The sequence below is a fragment of the Petaurus breviceps genome, unplaced genomic scaffold, assembly GCF_028583685.1.
Source record: "Petaurus breviceps papuanus isolate PSGF00001 unplaced genomic scaffold, PetGlider_PUasm1.0 151, whole genome shotgun sequence".
NCBI classification, from domain to species: Eukaryota; Metazoa; Chordata; class Mammalia; order Diprotodontia; family Petauridae; genus Petaurus; species Petaurus breviceps.
The window spans coordinates 5,439,851-5,460,846 of NW_027185712.1; the positions used below are offsets into that span (position 1 = coordinate 5,439,851).

At 34.6% G+C, this 20,996-nt stretch overlaps 1 protein-coding gene across 1 annotated transcript in view; it reads left to right on the plus strand.

The window, feature by feature from the left end:
- Positions 1-20,996, plus strand: part of RIT2 (Ras like without CAAX 2) — a 513,738-nt gene that overhangs the window by 134,830 nt on the left and 357,912 nt on the right. The window contains 1 exon segment of the mRNA XM_069077860.1: positions 11,465-11,521. Within this exon segment, the coding sequence (XP_068933961.1) occupies positions 11,465-11,521 (57 nt within the window).

Sequence of the window (20,996 nt, forward strand, 5' to 3'; positions counted from 1 at the left end):
ATGCTCTTTGTTTCCTATACAGGTCAAGTATATATATATATATATATGTGTGTGTGTGTGTGTGTGTGTGTGTGTGTGTATATACATATATATGTGTATATATATATATATATATATATATATATATATGGCACTTTTCCTGATCCATCAAATTCCTATCACCCTTCCTTTAAAATTATCTTGTAGTTAACAACCTTGGATTATTTTTGGGGGGTGGAGTTGTATTTTTTTTCTTGGCACTTATTTTATATGTACTTTATTTCATATGTATTATATATATATATATATATTCGTTACCACTGCTACAATATAAACTCCTTATGAATAGGTGTTGTTTCAATCCTTGCATTTTTATTATAATAGGTGCTTAACAGTTTGTTACTGAAAAATAATTGGTTGAACAACTGGTCATAGAGAATGTGGAATAATGGATTAAGATCAACTTACATGGAGATATCTGATGGGCAGATATACAGTTATACCTTGGTCCTACCTTATTCAATATCAATGACTTAGATAGAAAGGCTTATAAAATTTGTAAATTACCTAAATCTGAAAGGTATAGATAAATTTTGATTGAATCAGGACCTGAAAAGATACTAAAATTTTACGAAGGGAAAAATGTAATAACAAGAAATTTCACAATGTTAAATATAAATACTACTTTTAATGTCAAATTAGCTATACAAAGATAGCATGAACATCTGGCTAATTAGGCATTCTTGTCACAATATAAGTAAATCATATGATATAGAAGCCAAATTATCTGAAGAGTTCTGAGAATTCATTACCAAAAGTATAGAATACAAAATGAAGGAGTTTATACTGCTCCTGTATTTTATTTCATCTGATCATTTCTAGAATAGCATATTCAGTTCCATTACCATATATTATCAAGGTCATTAACAAACTATAGAATATCGAGAAGAGAGCAAACATGGTGGTTAGCAGTCTGTGTTTCACATGATGTGAGGTTTCATTCCAGGATCTGAGTATGTCTGGAACAGAGAAAAGACTTGCTAGGGTTGGTTTTTGTGGAGGATAATAGCTGTCTTCTAAAATTGGAAGAATTGTCGCATAGAAGGGGACCAAAGTTTATTTACTTTCATATAGGCAACAGAAACAAGAACAACTGAAGGTATAGAGGCAGATTTCAGTTTGATATAGAGACAGTTTCCTAGAATATGGAACTGTCCAAAAGTGGTATGATTTTCCTTAACAATCAGTGAATTACTTGTCATGAAAGGTGATTAAATGGAGGCCTCATGATCATGTTTTATAGATAATTATTATTCATTTTTTAGTTAAGCTAGATGATGTTTGAATTGACATTCTCAGTAGAATGTAAAGTCCATGAAGAAAAAGGAACTCTTCCATTTTATCTTTATATCCCATATGCTTGATTTAATATCTTGAATTTGGAAAATCTTTATTAAATATTTCTTGATTTCCTTAAATTTCTTTAATAGAATGTCTATGCAGCTGCGAAATATCAGTCATAGATTTGTGGGTACTCAACAGTGCATAAAAGAGGCACTTATGCAGTTCATACTGGTTAAGTTACTTTATAGTTATTGTTTTCTAGGCCTAATTCAGTTCCCTTTTTCTTTATAGAAAAATTCCATTCCCAGGTACACAGTCCCTCCTTTAGTCTACTTGAAAAATGTGATCTGCTTCACCAGCATACCCTCCCAACATATAGACCTTATTTTTCAAAATAATCTAAACTGAGTCTGTTCAATCCCAAACTTACTCAAACAAAAAAAAAATCTCTTATAAGTTATGGCTATTTCCAAGTCCCTGCTGGCAAATTATATAACCCCCTTCCTCTATACAAGAAGAGAATAAAAAAAAAAAAAAGAGAAAGAACTCATATTAGATTTGAAAAGGAAAACTTACTATCATTTATTGTCATAGAAAACATCTAGTAGCCACCCAAACCTAAAATATAGGGCTGGTATAAATGATTGACCCAATACATGACCCCCCAAAAAAGTCTACTTATATTGGAAGGTCACAATTTTTAAACACAAGGAAATGGTGCATGTTGGTAGTTGGGACTGAGCATCTGCCCTATGGTATCCTTTGTCCTTTTATAGTGATAAAAGCAGAAGCAGTGGTATATCACAATCTGTGCCTAGTGAAGGAGTCATAAGATAAGAGGAGGCACAAGCACGTCTTTTCTATGCTTAATAGCAAAGCAGGTAACATATTAGCAGTGAAAACTTGTTTTTCATGAAACAAAGAAACCTTTGTGCTTAAACTACCTACAAAACTGAGCGGCCCATCAGCAGCATATCCTACTTCTTGTGTGATTTGTTGTTCTATCTATCCCACTTCCTAGAGACTCTCTCCTTGAAATTTCTTCAGTGATCCTGAACCTGTTCAAATCCAGGAAATGTACCCTAAAATACTTGCCCATTACCTAGAAGGAACAAAAGCCTAACGATTCATTCACTCCCTAAATTCATAATTCCTTCTTCACATCCCCTATCCTCTTCCCCAAAAGCCCTATTAATTACCTGGTTGTGGTAATATGCCGTAATAATTTAGTCTGAGTGAAGACCAAAACATGACTCTCAGGACATTTCCTGAAATGTTAAACTGTGATAGAATTAGATTTTTCTCTCCCCTGTGCTAGCTACAAAGGTTTCTTTTTATTGGTTTACAATATGTGAATCTTTTAGTGAAGAAAGGATGTAGTTCAATACTGATAATTATTCATACTATGCCTTCAGACATATAGTTCAGATTTTATTTTAAAATCCAATTTTTTGTTTTTGTAAGAAATCTTTTAGGCTCCATATATACCATTACATTTACAGTAGAACTTCTGTCATAGAAAAGGGCTAGAAACAAAGTCAATGACTATTGAATGGGTGGTAGTGGCAGCTAATACATTACAATATATGAATATAATAGAATATTAGTGTTGTCAGAAGCAACCAATATGATGACTGCAGAGAAATGTGTAACCTGATTCTGATTCTGGCTTGTCTTTCAGGGCCAGACTTGCAACATTTTACTCCCTCAGGGTACTCTGAAAGGGTTAGGTATATTTTTTCTCTACCATTGGCTCAAGCACCCAAAAGCTGTTTCTCCACTTTCTAACAATTTCATCTCAATTTCATTTAACTTCTTAACCTTGCATTAACTCTCCACCACCTGCCCAAGAATTTTTACTTCAAAATTATAGCAAGAAAAAAATATGTAAACATTTTCCCAGTACCTATTATCATATATCACTCCCTACCCCACCTCAGTCTCCTGGGAAGAAGGGAGGGATTATGATCACAGTTTAGCTAAATTTCTACCTGGCTTTTAATGTAGGAGTCATTTCATTATCATATATAATGCTGTAAAAGTTCTGAACATTGCTCAGTCACTCAGTTTTAAAGATGCAGAAAATTTTAAATATGCAGAAAAACATGGGAAAAACAAATAAACAAACATATAGTCATGCACCAATGGGGAAAGTCCGTTTATGCACTAGTTCTCTAGCCTCCTAACAGCAGGATACTTAGCATTGCCCATGTTGGTTGACACTCTCTTAGGTGGTTTAGGTATATATTACATTGAGGAGGATTTATATTTGTTTTTTGTTCAGTTCTTTCAGTCATGTCTGACTCATTATGACCTTACTTGAGGTTTTCTTGGCAAAGATACAGGTGTGGTTTATCATTTCTTTCTGTGGTTCATTTTACAAATGGGGAGATTGAGTTAATTTCCTTGCCCAGGGTCACATAGATAATAAGTGCCTGAGGCCAGATTTAAACTCTGGAAGATGAGTCTACTCTATCCACCTAGATGACTTAAACCAATATAATCACTAACTGCAATAATAAATGAAATCAGTCACTAAACAATCAAAAATAAATTTTGCAAAATTAACAGAATTATTTTGACCTAAAGAAGGGATATTAAAAGACAACTCTCTCAAATCCTTTAGAAAGGTGTGGGATCTACAAATGTGGAATATTGCATAAAATGTCAGATTTTTTGATGTATTGAATCAGTTTTACAGATCTTTTTTTTTTCCTTTTCTTCTCTTCTTTTTGAATTCTTTGTTTTAAGAAATGTCTCTTTGGTAGAGGAGACTGAGATTTTTTTTAAAAAAAGATAATATATTTTAATAGAACTTTTAAAGAATTATTAACAAGTTCTTCTTTTGAATTTAACCAGTTTAATGGAATTGAGATTTATGTCTCTGACATCATCTGAGTGTCCATATAACATTCAGCTATGCCATCTACCCTTGTGACAAATTCTTTGATTAATACAACCAGCATCAATAAATGACATATATCTATATATCTATTTCTATCTATATCTATGGCTATCTATATATGTATACACACATAATGTTTTAAAATTTGTGAAGCAATTTACACTTAATATACCTGGGTCTTATTTTATCTTCTATAATATGAACGGGTTGGGCTACAGGGCTTCTAAGATCCCTTTCAAGTCTAAATCTAACTTCTAGGACATATATTACCCACATTTTTGCTGATGAAGAAGCTAAGGTTTATCTAATTTGATGCATTTCATTGTAATCATCAGGCTCTACCTTCCCCTCAGCTTCCCTATTCCCCATAGCTGCTGGATATTTCCATTCCCACATTTGCACATACCTGTATATGTTAGGCCGATCAATCTTGGCAATTAGATCTAGTTGATAATAGCAGGAAGGTGGGACAAGTTTTTCTTTGTTTATTTTGTTTTCCCTCAATAGCAGAGTCTCTCCATTGTCATTTCCTAGCTGGGTTGTCTCAGATATTTTAATTTGACTGCTTTACCTGCTCTTATGTTTCTTGTGGATCTCTTGGTCCCCAACTGTCAACCTGGTCTTGTCATTTAAAAAAATATTAGATATTTTCCTCTTGGCTCCTATCTAGTAAATGATATAAAAATGTAAGGTATTATTATTCTATTCACCACTAACTTAGGCTAATAGCAGCTTAACTTTTTAACTATAGAATTCTGGGAACTTTGTCTGACCTTTTCCATTCACATGCATGGCATCACAGTCCCAGTGCAGATAGGCCTGACACACGTGTCTGCCATCACTTAGTGGAAATTCTTGCCTTGAAGAACAATGAGGAAAATGACATTAGGAATCCAAGGAATTATAACGAAACTGACAGCAGGGACACATATGAGTGGATGAGAATAAAATCCACATTAACCCACAGAGCACTTGATCATGGCAAATTGTGAGAAATTTTTGTCAGACTTCCTATCACACTGCTTTCTGTGGTATCCATCACCTGAAGCCTCATTCTGATTCTTAACTTAATAGCCCTTAGAGATTGTTGTCATCCTGACTTTGAAGAGGATTCCTCATCAGACACTGTTTGATGCTTTATATTCTCATTGCACATCCCTTGTACTCAGTCACTGGTCTTTATTTCTGCATATAAAATTCTTCTCCCAGCCTGCTCAACAGCTTCCTGTCTGTGCTAGAATATCTTGTTATACATGTACTGAAGCAAGTTAGCAAATTTCCACATCTCTGTGGATCAATTTAGCCTGTTTATTAAGAGTGATCTTGTTGGATGCCTCTAATCATTTATAAAGTCCAGTTCATCTACTGCAAAAATGCCATTTTGGGGAAAGAAAAACATGTGTTAGCATCGTTTTAGAAAAATAACTCTCCACACTCAAAATTCACTGGCTGCTGGCAAATCACTAGTATAGTCTTATTTTATTGACTAAGATTTTTCAAAGGAGATTTGGAAAGTACTTTTATAACTAGAGGATTTCTTCTCAAGTTTCCAAAGGAGACCCACTCAAATCTTGAGATAATGGCTATGCCATATATAGAGCCAACAGTGGGTAAAATTAAGTTTGTGGTGAGTCATCTTTCTGTGCCTCCCTCCCCTCTTATTCAAGACCTTTCTTAAGTACTCAGTTCTTTTCCTTCTGTTTTATCTCTTTTTACCACTTATCTAATGCATTTTCTTCCATTAAAGTGTCAGGAATGAATGTTTCAGTAGCAAGCATGGTGAAGTATTGAATATAAAGTCAGGGATGTGATTTTGAATCCCAGTTCCAACACTAGCTGTGTAGCCTTAGGCAAGTCATCTAACTTCCCTAAGACAGTATCTTCATTTGTCAAGTGGGAGGAAAAACACTCACCCTAACTTACAATAATGCTTTTAGAGAAAGCTCTTATGAGCTCTAAACCTGGATATGAATATCAACTTGTATTATTCTTCCTGGAGTTATTTGCATTATAAAAATAAAAGATAATTCTTACCTCAGTTGGAATATATCCCTAATGTTTATATATCAGAAATTGGTTTAAGAGATCAGAGCCATTGCCCCATCCATACCTATTAGCCTCACTTAGCCTCAAGCTTGCCTTCCCATTCCTTCCAACCCTGGGGGTCAGGCTGGACTGAAGCCCTAGTAATTACTAAAGTTTACCAGGTGGTCTTTCATTTGGTTGTTCTAAAGTGGCTTCTACCTGTGCTAAAGTTGGACACAGCATTGTCAAATGAAATCATTAGCTCACTACTAAATGTAAGACAATAAAATCTGTGAGTAACTAAGCTAATTTTCAAGGGAATGCACCTTCAATATTGGGTTAGATATCATAAAATGATTGAAGTTCAGTCCCCTAAGCAATCAGTCACACATTTATGATAAATCAGAGTAGCTGATTTCTTGTACTGAACTTTATGTGTTTAGGTAGGTGTTTTGTTTATTTTCTAAATTACTTCAGTGCTAGGAAACAACTCCCTGGAGTCTCATCAGGTACTTCAGTTCACTATAACTTTGTACAAAAAAAAAGAAAATTTAATAAATCAATCTTTTTTAATTAAATTTTTAAAGTTCTGGAATTAAGCTCAGCTTGGTTTCTTTACATTGGTTCTGCCTCTGGGGAAGGTTGGGGAAGGTCAGGAGATTGGAGAAAGAGGAACTTTTTTTTTTTTTCCAATAGAAGATGAGCTTCAGGTTTCCATTTAGGCAGAAGCTGCAGTCACTAAATCCATTTCAGCTGTCTATGAAAAACTGTACCAGAAAATCCAGGACCAATTTATGTCTAAGGATTTTTACTATGACTCCATGTTTAGAGAGGCCATATCTGTCACCATTTAAAATGCTTACCTGCATACATCTTTAGCGCTTCCCAAATTCTATAAGACTCTTCTGTTTCTACTGTCTCTGAACTCACAATTATCAATGAACTGTGCAGCTCCTTCCAGGCCATATAATCCTAGATTCATATCCCTCGATGACCTCAGAGATCACCTAGTCCAACCTCTTCATTTTATGTATGAAGAAATTGACACATAGAGATATTAAATAACTTGCTCAAGATCTTTCATATAAGTGACACTCAGGATTTGACCCTAGGTCCTCTGACTGCAAACCCAGTGCTGTATGTATTGATATATGTGAACACATTCGTATATGCTTAGTTGCATGTGCATATCTTTATATGCAAGTACACACATATAATACATTATGCATATATATGGGTACATACTATGATATATGTGTATACATATGCACACATATGTGTGTATAGATAGATGATATAATGTACCCATATGCATATATGTACACACTGTCTTATAGTTTCTAATAATTTCATTATATCTTTGTCTTGGTATAGCATATTGTTTTATTTTTCTCCAAGTAAAAAATTAAGACTCCAATGTAGCTGTAACATAATAGATAATAAGCTGACCTCAGAGTTAAAAAAGGCCAAGTCCTTCTTCTAAAATTTACAGGCTATGGCCCTAGGCAAGTCATTTAAAGTTTCAATGCTCTAGGGAACTCCCTAAAACTCTAGATTATAGAGAAAGATGTCTGCCTACATTAGTTCAGGGAGTTTCATTATCTGGGAGTTAGTTTCATATAGTAATGTAATCACAGATCTGGTTTCTGTCCCTTATCCCTTGAAGAAAAAAATTGGGTTCCACATTTGCCATATAGATCTCTTTCAGTATATCATAATCTTCATTACAAATCAGAATAAACATTTAGGATATAACTGGCAGAACCTGACTTTTTCATTTGTGACCATGGAATAGAAGAAAGCTTATATAATATGAATTCATTGATAACTGAGTAGTCTTAGGCTACAGGTCAGTACTAGAACTTAAAGGTTCTTAATTTCACTTTTTTTTAAACCAATGAAGATCAGCCTTCCATCACAACCCCCAATTTACAGTTTTGGACAGTTGCCTAGAACAATGAGAAGTAAAATGACTTGCCCTAGGTCACACAGATAGTAGATATCAGATAAAAGTTTTGTACACATAATTTCTTGTCAATATCATATCATAAAATATATATGTGAATATGTAGTCTAGACACTACAGTTTGCCTACTCTGTATCAGTAGGCTCCAAGAAGATTATCTTTTCTCTATTTCCTTTCACTTTCAATCTCCTTTGCTTAAAATGCCAGAATATTTTCTTCTTAAAAAAAATTCTTTTTTTAACCCATATTCTAATCATGTCATTCTTCTGCTCAAACATCTTCAATGACTCCCTATCATCTAGTGAATGAAAATCAGTCTTTGTCTGATATTTACATCTTTTCCTAAGCAGGGATCTGTATTTCTTTCTATCCTTATCCCATATTATTCTATTCCATGAACTCTGTTTTCTGTAGACAGATAAGAAGAATCTTAGGGTTATATTAAAACAGACAAAACTATAATACAAGTTGAATTTTAAGATCTCTGACATTTAACTGCTTTTCCCATGGATACAGAGGCAGTGCAGAAGCATTTCTCCCTTCTCTTCCTAGTTATTCGTGTACACACAACACTTAACAACAACATACAAACAAAAAGACCACTATAGGGTGAGACTTTTCAATCCTAGATGCTTAAATGTACATGTACACACACAACATACATATTTCAACCCCTCCTCTACAACTTCCTTCTAAAAGTAATAATTGCTAACATCTATATAAGGTTTTGAAGTTTGCAAATCACTTTACATACACTTCCTCACAATAACCTTGTAAGGTGGATTATATTATCATTACTTGGCAATTGAAGAAACTTACTCTGAGAGTGGCTGCTCATTGACCTTACCTAGGGTCATATTCTTAAATATAGAGGGCAGGATTTGAATTCAGTGCCTTTCTCCAGTTCCAGCACTGTATGCAGTATACTACCTAGCTGCCTAGGGTTACACTTAAGTTGTAACTAGGAATTGCTCATGTTACACAAGAATTCAACTACTGAACATTATTTAAACTTCTCTTAAATAAGGCAGAAGACATGCCTATCTGAAGCCATTGAATCCTTTAAAATGATGTTTTAATGTAAGTAGACAACAAGAGGATTTATAAAAGTTACTATTGTTTCCTCTCTGCCCAACTACCATATTAATCTAAGACCTTACTTGTCAGAACATATGTTCTTTTCCAAATAAGTGACACTATATATAAAATTAAACATTGTTGAGCTCTTTAAAGTCTCTTTCCTTTAGTAAAGCAGATCAAAGTAATAGCAGTAATCTTGGGTATGCTAGGGTGCTTACTGTTCCATTAGGTAACTAAAATGGCTTGAGTTATCATATTAAATACAGCCACCCTACATATTTATTGCTTCAGGTGTATGTCTGACTATTTAAGAAAGATTCAGCATGACTAAAATAATAATAGTAAATTGAGAATCTTGTCAATTTAAGCATTCCACTTTTTCTGAGCCTCAGTTTACCCTATATGAAAATGACAGTAATTTCCCCAAAACATAAGGATGGATTGATTTAATATTTGTTTTATAGTGTTTTTGTATGGTGGCTAAATACAGTGGAGTGTGTAGTAGCATCCTTTCAGTCCTGCACAGCATTTAGAAATGCCTGTGGCTTTTTGAGTGTTTTCATTCCTTAAGTACTTCTTTTATACAAGACTTTATGGAGAATGCATTGAATAAGACAAGGCCCTGCTCTTGCATTGTATAGTATAGCAGAAAAAAATGAGGCATGTGAGTATGTTGGTGTTACAGTGGAAAAAGTACTGGACTTGGAGTCAGGATAAAACAAAGTTCAAATCCTGCATCAGATACTTACTGTATAACCCCAGGCAATTCATGTAACCTCTGTCTGTCTCAGTTTTCTCATTTGTAACTTGATGATGATGAGGAGGAGGAGGATAGCACCTACTCACAAGAATTACTGAAAGGATACAATTATTTAATGTAGATAAAAGCATGTTGAAATGTTTAAATTTCCATGTAAATGTTAGCTAGACAGCTATAAATCTAGGCTCAGTGGATAGAGCTCTTAGCCTGAAGTCAGAAGACCTGAATTAAAATCCTATCTGAAGATGCTTACTAGCTGTGTTACCCTGGACAAGTCACTTAACCCCTGTTTTTCTAAATCCACTGGAGAAGAAAATGACAAAACACTCCAACGTCTGTGGTATGAAATTGCTGTGGCCAATGTGGCCTAGAGGATCCTAAGGAGTTGGATACAACTGAACAACAACAAAAGCATTCTATGTTTTAGCCCACAGAGAAACCAAATACAGCACGTGTTCTTCCTTCAATTTTTTTTATCTTGTGTTCCTTTGTTCATTTCCCTCCCTTATGCCTGTAATATTTCTCTCTCTTTGATGTGTTTCTATATAACTTTCAAAACTCAAATGTCACTACTTTCTTCAAGCCTAACTTAATCCTTTCCTGTTACCACCTCTACCCCATCCCCCAATCAGTGACAAATATATATCCAATGCGAGAGAAAAATATTCTAGCTATGAGGAATTGAGAAAATGAAACCAAGAAAGGAGGGATTTGCAGAATATGTTTAGGAGATAGTGATATTCCCATTATATTAATCACTGGTCAGAACAAAGCTCGAGTGTTATGCTTAGTTTTGGGTAACATATTACTGAAAGTATATTAACAATCTGGAGAGTGAGTGTTCAGAGGCCATTTGACATAGGGCTACTTGTCCATCTCTCTTTCACAGTGTTCATAATTATGATTGTGAATAATAATCATGAGTCCAAGGATAATAAAAAAAGGTTATAACCTCATAGAATTTTGAATTATAGTAGACCTATGAAAGCATCTAGTCAAATCTGTTCTTTTTACATGTGAAGAAACTAAGGCCCAGGGACATGTCATGACTTTTCCAAAGTTGAACAGCTACTTAGGCAGAACCAGGACTCAGATTCCATCATCCTGACAATTTTCTGTCAACTAACCCTTACTATCTAGCTTAAATATTACTGACAAGTCTAAGAGTATTTGTTTCATTTGCTGGTAATGATGGAAGCATGTTTTTACTTCTCCCAGATTTCACTTATGCTTCTCCAAAGACATTTGCTGATGAATCATATGGCACAATTTGGAAACTGAATAATTACACCCTGTAAATTTTTACCAATGTTTTTGGCCCTTTGTTACATCTTATTAACAGATTCATTTATGTATTCTCTTTCTCTGTCTCTGTCTCTCACTGTCTCTCTCTTTCTATTTCTAGCAATGACAATGCAGTTTATCAGTCACCGATTTCCTGATTATCATGATCCCACCATAGGTGAGTGGAAAAAAACAGTTATTTGACCATTTATCTCAACCAGAAGGATTTTTCTAGTGTAACAATTAAAGCTGGATGTTTATTTTATTGTATGGTTTCTATTATCATGTTTTGAGTATGATCAGAGCTTTGTAGGACCACGAGACTATAAAGTTAAAATAATCATTTATAACTTATAGTTATAGTGAAGTGACTTGTCCTTGTCTATAACTGGTAGAGCAAGGACCAGCATCCAATACTCCTTACCTCCAATCTGGCTCACTTCCCCTTAAAATTAATGGCAGAAATACCAAAATATCATGATTTAATATGTTAACATACTGTTTTTATATGGACCCCCCATTTTGTGGCTCTGAATTCCTATCTTTAAGAAAACTGAAATTATATTTTGGGACTATTTTTTTTTTGTTTTCCACAAAATCATTAAATTTATCATTAAAGAAAGGTGACTGAGTCAAGTATTTGCTATGTAAAAAATGATATAGAAGTCTGGCCTCCTGTTTCCTTAAAGAATTTTTTCTGAGGTTATATAGCTAGGTCTGTTACTAGAACTCTGGTCTCCTTACTGGTCCAGTGAAATTTATTAAAATAGAGTTCTTAACCCTACAGATATCTTCTCAGAGTAATTTTTTTTAAATGTAATGAAATGAAATACATAGAATTTTGACGGAAACAATTATTTTTATATTACTGTCATTTTCCTCATTCAAGATCATAAACCCAATAGGAGAATTATGTATGTACTTCAGGATAAAAACCTCCTCAGTAAAAATAATTTTCTTAAGATCCTCCACTAAAAAATCTAATGTTAACCCAGTGAGCACTTGACAATATACATCATTCAAAAAATGTTCAATTTTTCAGATGTTTCATTAGTTCATGCTACTTTCCCTATTCTACTTAGTCTGAAGTAGTGCAATTTGACATTCTAGAGACTTTATTTGAAATGTCAAATTGTTTTTATTTTCTAAATTGACATGAATTTCTTCTTTTCAGTTACCTTTATAGCCAATAGTAACATTCTCTGTAACATTTCCCAAATGAATAAATACACAAAATATATAAACACCAGATTAGACACTGATCCAGTGATAGAACCATAAGAAATCCTTGTCTTTAAATAATTGTATTCATGAAAATAGTATAAAATTAGGTTATTAAAACTAGAAGACCATATATCTTGGAATATTATATTTTCAAAAACAAAGGAGCATCCAAGAATAACTTATCCTGCAAAGTTGAGGATAATCCTGAATGAAAAAAAAAAAGTATTCTACATTTGATGAACTGAAAGACTTTCAAGTATTTGTAACAAACAGACAAGAACTCAAGGGAAAAATTGATACAAAAGATCCAGAAGAAATATAAGGAAATCATTAAAGACAAAAGGCACTAAGGTCAAACTGTTTACTTATGATATATGAAAATATTAATATTAGTAAGTATTAGTTATTGTTTTATTATTATATTACTGTTATCATTACTAAGGTAATTTGAAAGGAAGGTTCGGGCTGAGTTGTATATGATGAAGATATTCTAAAAAAATAAATTGGGTAGGAAAAAGGGAACTTACATAAAAATAGCACATGAAAGGAAGAACTAATACTGAAGAAGGAAGTAGGAATGGAGGGCTCATAAACTGGAACATTAGTCTCATCTGGATTGAAGAGGAAAAAAACATATCTGAAGAGGTTTAGAAATCTGAAATTCTAGAGGTAAGAAAACTGAATAGGGTAGGTACGGACTTTTAGAATGGGGTATTGATCAAGATTAATAGAGTGGCATAAGTAGATAAGGGAAGGACTTTTAGAGGGGAGGTGTACCAGCAAGCACCCCAGCATCCCCAGGGTGGCTGCCAACAGTTTCTTAGATCTGCTTTTCTAAAGGAAAGCAACTCAAAATGGGTTAACAGTCTTGCTTTAATCAATCAAACCAATTATTTTAATCAAATCATTTACCTAGTTCAGGGGAAAAAGTCAGCACCCCAAACTTAAGAGTTACAGACAGGTTGCAAGCAGAAGTCACAAGAAAACAGAGAAACATTTCAGCAGACAAGCCTCCAAATGTCTGACCATTACATCCATACCTAGTCAGTTACCAGAGAGGGAAGCACCAACTGGGTTTTCAAAGCCAGGGGTCTCTCAACAGCTGCCCAGAATCTTGTCTGGTCAAATCAACATCTCTTCTTAAAGTGAGCCCCAAAACAAAGCCTCACATCAGGGTTTATATAGCCTTCTCCTGGTTCAGAGAATGTAACACTCTTGACCCACAACCCAATAAAAAAGCATTCCTGAAAACCAAACCTCCCACCACAGGCTGCAGGTGCACTTAAGCCTATCAAAGGGCCTAGGGTCAGGGAAGATCTTAAATTCCCATTCTGTGAACATTTGGCCCCAAGACTTTCTTGCCCATAGCATAGGCAATTTACATTTAAATTAGCATTAACATCTCTTAGGTACAACTTAATCCTCACAAAATAGAGACACCTCATTTACAAGATAACTCTTACCAAAGTGGCCACAGGGCCTTAAACAAACACAAAGTACATTCAGGTGCATCTCTTCAATCCAAAACAAAAATGTCCAAATAAAGTTCTTTTGGGGGGAGGAGGGGGCAATTGCCTTCCCCCCACACTGCCCTTGTAGGCTTAGCAACAGGGTGGGGTCCTTGGGGGTCCATGACACTTTACCCCACCCACCATAGACACAAGTCCATCCTTCCCCTGGGTCCCAAACTGTGGGATGCAGCAAGAAAACACTCCTGCCTAGCCACACAATGCTTATCTTGTCCTATGGCTGAATTCTGAACTCCTGGATTTCTTCTCCTCCTACCTGAGGCATCCACTCCTGGCTTTTGCCCCAGTCCTGATGCAGGCAGCTCACAATTCCTGCTCTCAATTCATCAAAGTCAGCATACATGCCATTCTTCTCTCCTGTACCATGGCTCCACAGAGTCACAGCTACCACAACTGGGAAACAATTATACCAGCCCCCATACTTTCCTTCAGATCCAGTTCATGATGCCATTTGTAGAAGCAAACACTTCAAACACAGCCACCCACGGTGGCTGCTAACCTAAGTTCTCAGATCTGCTTTTCTAAAGGAAAGCAACTCAAAATGGGTTAACAATCTTACTTTAATCAATCAAACATATCATTTACCAAGTTCAGGGGGAAAAGGTCAGTTTCCCGAACTTCAGAGTATACAGAGGTTACAAGAAGACAACAATTACAGAGCAACATATCAGCAGAGAGGCCTCCAACTCTCTTACCATTGAAGAGGTTACCCATAAAGAGTATTAGGGTTCCTCTGGAAACGCCAAAATACCAACATGCCTGGTACTGCGAAATGAATTTGACTCATGTCTTCTCCCAGCCAAAGAAAAGTAAAGTTTATTAAAAGTTTGCTTGTATTAGACACAGAGTAAGTCTGTGCTAGGTCATTCTATGGTGCTTTCACTATTCTATGGAGCTCTCACAAACATGAAGAAAGGATGGGGTCTTATATGCAGAAAGTAGTGGGAGGAATCTAGGGGCAGTCTAGAGGAGGAATTTGGGGAGGGTGTTCAGGAGAGGTTAATGAGGTCAAGGAATGATTAAGGAGGGGAAGTTGCTGGAGGCCAACAGGGGACAACAAACAATGGTGGGCTAAGCCAGCTCAAGGGTGGATCAACACTTTGATTGGGAAGTCTAATATCTGAGGGTGGGAAGTCTAGTAACAAAGGCTAGGGCTCAGCCACAATGTAAGGCTTATTGCCTCATGCAAATGCCTTGATCAAATGGGATGATTTAATCAAGAGTCCAAGGGAGGTTCCCAAAGCCTGTACCTCAAGGAGTCAAGGAGAGCTAGGGGGGGCTCCCAGAGCTCATACCTCATCAACCATTACATCCATACCTAGTCAGTTACCAGAGAGGGAAACATCAACATCTGGGTTTTTCAAAGCCAGGGGGGGCTCAACGGCTGCCCAGAGATTCATCTGGTCAAATCACACAACACTTCTCAAAGTGAGCCCCAAAACAAAATCCCACATCAGGGTATATTTAGCCTTTTCTCGGTTCAGAGAATGTAACAACACTCTTGACTCACTGCCCAATCACAGAGCACCAAGGTGTGGGCATTCCTGAAAACCAAGCCTCCCATCACAGGCTCCAGGTGCTCTTAAACCTATCAAAGTACCTAGGGGCAGGGAAGATCTTAAATTCCCATTCCCATAACAGGAGGGTAAAATAAGGTATAAGAGAGTAAAAGGAGAAGATAAGGTAATAGAGATAAGGTGAAAAGAGAGGCTGAGAAGGGGAAAAAAAGTGAATAATATCAATATCAATATAAAAAATAAGATTGAAGGAAATTCACAAATAGCAAATATAACTCTGAATGTGAGGGATGAACTCATCCATAAAATGGAAATGGATAGCAGAATGAATTAAAAATTAGAATCTAACTATATGTTGTTTACAAGAAGCATTTAAAAATGAGAGATACAGATACACACTCAGTTAAAATTGATGGTTGAAGTAGAATTTGTTATGCTCCAGCTGATGCAAAAAAAAAAAGCAGGGGTAGCAATTACAATCTCAGACAAATCTATAATCTCAGACATTTAAGTGGAAACTGGGGCCAAGAAATATTAAGAGCCTTATGCAAGATAACAGAGTGATGGGGCTAATACTCAAATTCACACCTTCTGACTTCAAACCAAATACTCAACTGCTTCTAAGCATCTATTTACTACATTTTAGAAGTGATGATCTAACCCTTATTTTAAAATTCTGGATCCCTGTTTTCCAAATATGTATTTCAATGGCATTACTTCCCCTGACTTAAAGATAGGGAGAATGGGGGGGGGGGGTAGCAGGTTATCCTTCAAATCAAGGTTAGTTAGTTGTTGTTGTTGTTGTTTTACCCAAAGCAAAACAACAACAACAAAAAAAAAAACCCACATACATTAGGACAATGTAATCATTTAGGACAACACATATCCATTCTATGTTCACATCACTCTTTGCAATTATTTAAACTATCTACGTATTGGTGATTCAGGAGCCTGCCTCTCTTGATGCCCTATTAGTCTTAATGGCTTGAATAGGGAAGGAGACAGATATAAATCAAACATGGCACCTTCAAGAGGAAGAAATTAGCACTCGATAATGATGACTCCTTCAAATATCCACAGGGTATATCCATCATTCAATATTAAGCTAACTGGACATTCTGTATTAACATATAGCTGAAATCATACATTTATTTGGCTATAAATAAAATAGACTCTGAGGTAGAAGTTTGGAAGGAGAGACGTAGAGGGCCTTATTATTCTCTATTCAATTTCCCTGTTATTTCATTTTTCTGTTTCTCTAATGTGGATATCAGTTAACAATCATCCATTTGCTATGCTCTTCAGGGAAAGGGAAAGTCCCAAATAATTTACTTTTCACTAGCTCAGATTGCAAAAATATAACACTATTGCAGTTACATAAAGGGCCCCTAAAGGGGAAGTCATATTGGAATATTTGAAAAATCATACAAATTATAGATGAATAACACCCATCGAGAAACTTTTTTCCCCCATTCCTAGGGGAAGAACCATAGATCTTTGCTCTCTGTCCTTTCCTCTTTCATGTAAACCTACTAATGGGGGCTAGACTCATTTGTCTCAGAAATCTTTGAAAAACATTAAGACTAGTATCATGTTTCCTTTTCCCTTAACATTCAGACTTGAATTTACCTTTTCTCAGTCTTGTCACACAGTTTTGAAACCTTAGATTCCATTTACTGTTAAAGAGGGAAAAGAATTTTGTGGTATCTCCATATTCCCCAAAGTGCAAGGATTATTATTTTCATGAGTTTCTTGGGCACATTTTCAGAGCAAGCAACATATGAATTCCTGGTTTGGGAATTAGCAGTATTGAACTGCATGTCTGCATCTGAGGCCTCTTGATACTACTACTCCTTTAACAGGCAGATTTTAGCCTTTCAATAGACATTCCTGAATGAGTGTCTCTAAATTGAAACAACAGAAGTTGAATTTTATATTTGATAAAATTGGATGAGAAACATTATTATCAGTAATTACCTCTCTAAAAAAGATTATAATATCCAACTTTTCATAGAAATATTCATAGATGGAATATTCAATAAACTATAAATTATATACCTGGCAATATGATTTTAGAATATTATTTTCTAAAATGTAGGTAAATCAGTGTGATATGGTAATCAATCACATGAAAATGTTACTAAAGTATGTGACATTCTAGAATCTGTTAAAAAGTGACTGTGTGATTCTTTCCTTTCTATAGTTCAAAAATTATCATGTGTATTTTTATGCATAATTTATAATCTCATTTGACTGACGTCTTTAATTTTTACCTTCATTTCCAAATATTTCCCTACTAAAAGTCAATCCTTGTCACAAATATTTTATTTTTTAAAAATCAGTTGAGCGAAATCAATTGGTTATATTGACCATGTCTGAGATACACAATATTGCAGACCTCTTATTCTCTACCTCTGCGAAGAAGAGAATGAAAAACTTTTTTTTTTACCTTTGTGAAAACAAATTAAAAAATCAAGTAATACCTTTACAGAGTGACAAACTACAAAGTATTGCTTTATTGAGACTTTTAGCAAAATCTTTGAGGATATTTGTGAGGGAAGTGAAGAGGGGTGCCTGAGAAACAAGTATCAGATCCTATTTATAAAGCACTTTAAGGTTCACAAAACTTTCCTTGAAACAACTTGGTCAGTCAGATTGGACAAGTATTATTATACTCATTATCAAGATGAGAAAAGTAAGCTTCAGGGAGGTTCATTTTCTTGCACTTGGTCACAAAGTTAGGGAGTGCTAGCTCAAGTCTCCTGAGCTGAAGCCACTTTTTCTTTCTGTAGTAACTAATTTGTAGGGATGCTGTGAGACTCAGATGAAGCAATGTTTGTAAAGCACTTTGAAAGCTAAAGTGCTATAAAAATTCCAGCTGATGTTATTTCCATTCCTTTGAGGATATTGATCCTGCTGATGCTTTTTATCACTATAAAATTCCTTTTCATTAATTTCAGACATTAGAGATCAATGCCCCAGGATGTTTGTTGTATTACCTCCAAATTATCTGGTGGCATGTTTGTAAAATGAAAAAGTAAGTACATCAGGAAGATACCTGTGATTGGCCAGAAGCTGTTAATTGAAGAATATGTTTCTTTTCTTTTCTCCATTGTGGATAAAGATGCTGGCTAACATTTCTGGTCCACTTTCATTTAACCAATTCATTTTGATGATTCCTGCTAGAAGTACAGATTGAGATCTAATACTAATAGATGCAGTGGCATGCTGAGCCAGCTCTGTCTAGTTTGTGGGAATCAATGGTTCAATTTTCAATGTAAGCGTTTAGACCTATGAAAATGTTATATATCAGATCTGAATTTGTTGTTTTGTTGATTATCTAGAATTAAGTATTAGTAATTTATAATAAACTTCAAAGTGTAAGTTTACTATTTTGCCTCCAGAAAGCCACATTATTAAACATTTCCCAGAATACCTCCTTATTGTTTTATAAACATTATTTCATGTGAGCAGAAGAGCAGTAGAAGTTTCCAGATGTGAGGCCTGGTGAATACAGGCTAATTAGGAAGCTAACAATAAAGATAACTGGCATTTATATTGTGTTTTATGAAGTATTTTATTCATTTGAATCTCACAGAACACCTGAGTAGACCACATTCTTCTATTTTTTTCCTTATTATTCTTGAGATTCTTATCATTTTGTTCTTCAATATGAAATTCAACATTATTTTTCTAGTTCCAGAAAATGTTTCTTTGATAGGTACAACACTAAAAATAAGATAGTAAGTATTACATGTTATAGCTACTCATGAGCAAATAATGTTTCGCTAACTGTTTACATGGCTGTATTTCTTCAAAATATTTTATAGTTGAATTCATAGAATTCCTTAGTGACTTTTGGTAGATATACTCCCAAGTATTTTAGAGGTATCTTTCTATCTCTGTGTTCTTGTTTTCATTGGTAATACATAGAAAGGCCAGGGAAAAAAGTTTATTTTATATAAAAAAACTTTGTTGGTTATTATTTCAAATAATATTAGTTATCTGTCTAGAGTTCTTTAAGTACATTATCATGCCATATACAAAAAGGGATCATTTTATTTTATCTTGGCTCATGTTTATTCCCTCAGCTTCTTATTATTATTGCTATAGTGAGCAATCAGCAAGTGCTGGTTCTGTGTTAAATAGTTGTAATGATAATGGGTATTCTCTATTACATGTAATGTTTACTCTTGTCCTTTGATAAATATTATTTACTCTATGAAGAAAAAACCTTATCATTCATTCCTATGATTTCTGGAATTTTACTGAAAATAAGCATTGGATTTTTCCAAAAGTCTTTTTTATATCATCTATTGATAGAATTATGTTGTGTTTTAAATTAATTATGTTACTAATATGACATAATATATTTATAGTCTAACATATGTTGAACAAAGTCTATATTCCTGGTATAAACTCAAGATAATTCAAATGTATATTTTTTTCTTAAATCCCTTTGAAGCCAAGTTGAAAATATCATATTTAAATTTTTGCATCAATGTTCATTAGGAATATTGGTCTGTAGTTTTCTTTGCTTTGTTTATCCTTGGTATAGGTGTCAATGTAATATTAATATTGAAGAAATAATTGCATGTATGTCTTTTTATTATTGCAGATAACTTTATATTATACTGCAATTAATTGTTCCTTTAATTTTTCATAGAATTCACTTTTAAATAAATCTGATCCAGGAGTTTTATCCTCCTCCCCACCATATTGTCATCTTAGGAATTCATTTAAGACTTGTTCAATTTCTTTTTTTGTTAATGGGTTTTTTGAATCATCTTTTGTCTTCTTTTGCTAGTCTAGGTTTTTCTATATTCCGTATTTTTTAGCATATTCATCAATTTCCTCTAAGTGATAAGGTTTTTTTAAAGAATATAATCTGACAAAATGGTTTCTGATATTACTTTTAATTTATAGAAGAGGAGAATCAGGGTGAGGGAGATAGAATAATGTTATGATTTTCATTATTTCAATTTTCTGTAGAATAAAATGATGCTTACAGAAAGTGAGTTACTTATTTGCCCAGGGTCATATACTTAGTAAGTGTCAGAGCCAATATTTGGTATTTAAGTTGTCTTGGCTGCATACTCAGGACTCTTCTACTATATTTAACTAAGTAATCATTGTCTCATATTACTTCACTTTATGAATTGTATATATCAGCCAAACTGAATGCTACTGCCCCTGATCTCGTTCTGTCCTTTTCCATATCTATTCCTTCACTATCCTTGAAATGGACTCTCCCCCAGTATCTCAATTTAAATTGTTTTCTTCCTTCAGTAGACAACTTGGGAGCCAGATATTCACTTGATAGTCACCCAAAAGATCATTTCTCTTCCAGTGAAGGTGTTCTCTCCTTCAGACTTACTACATC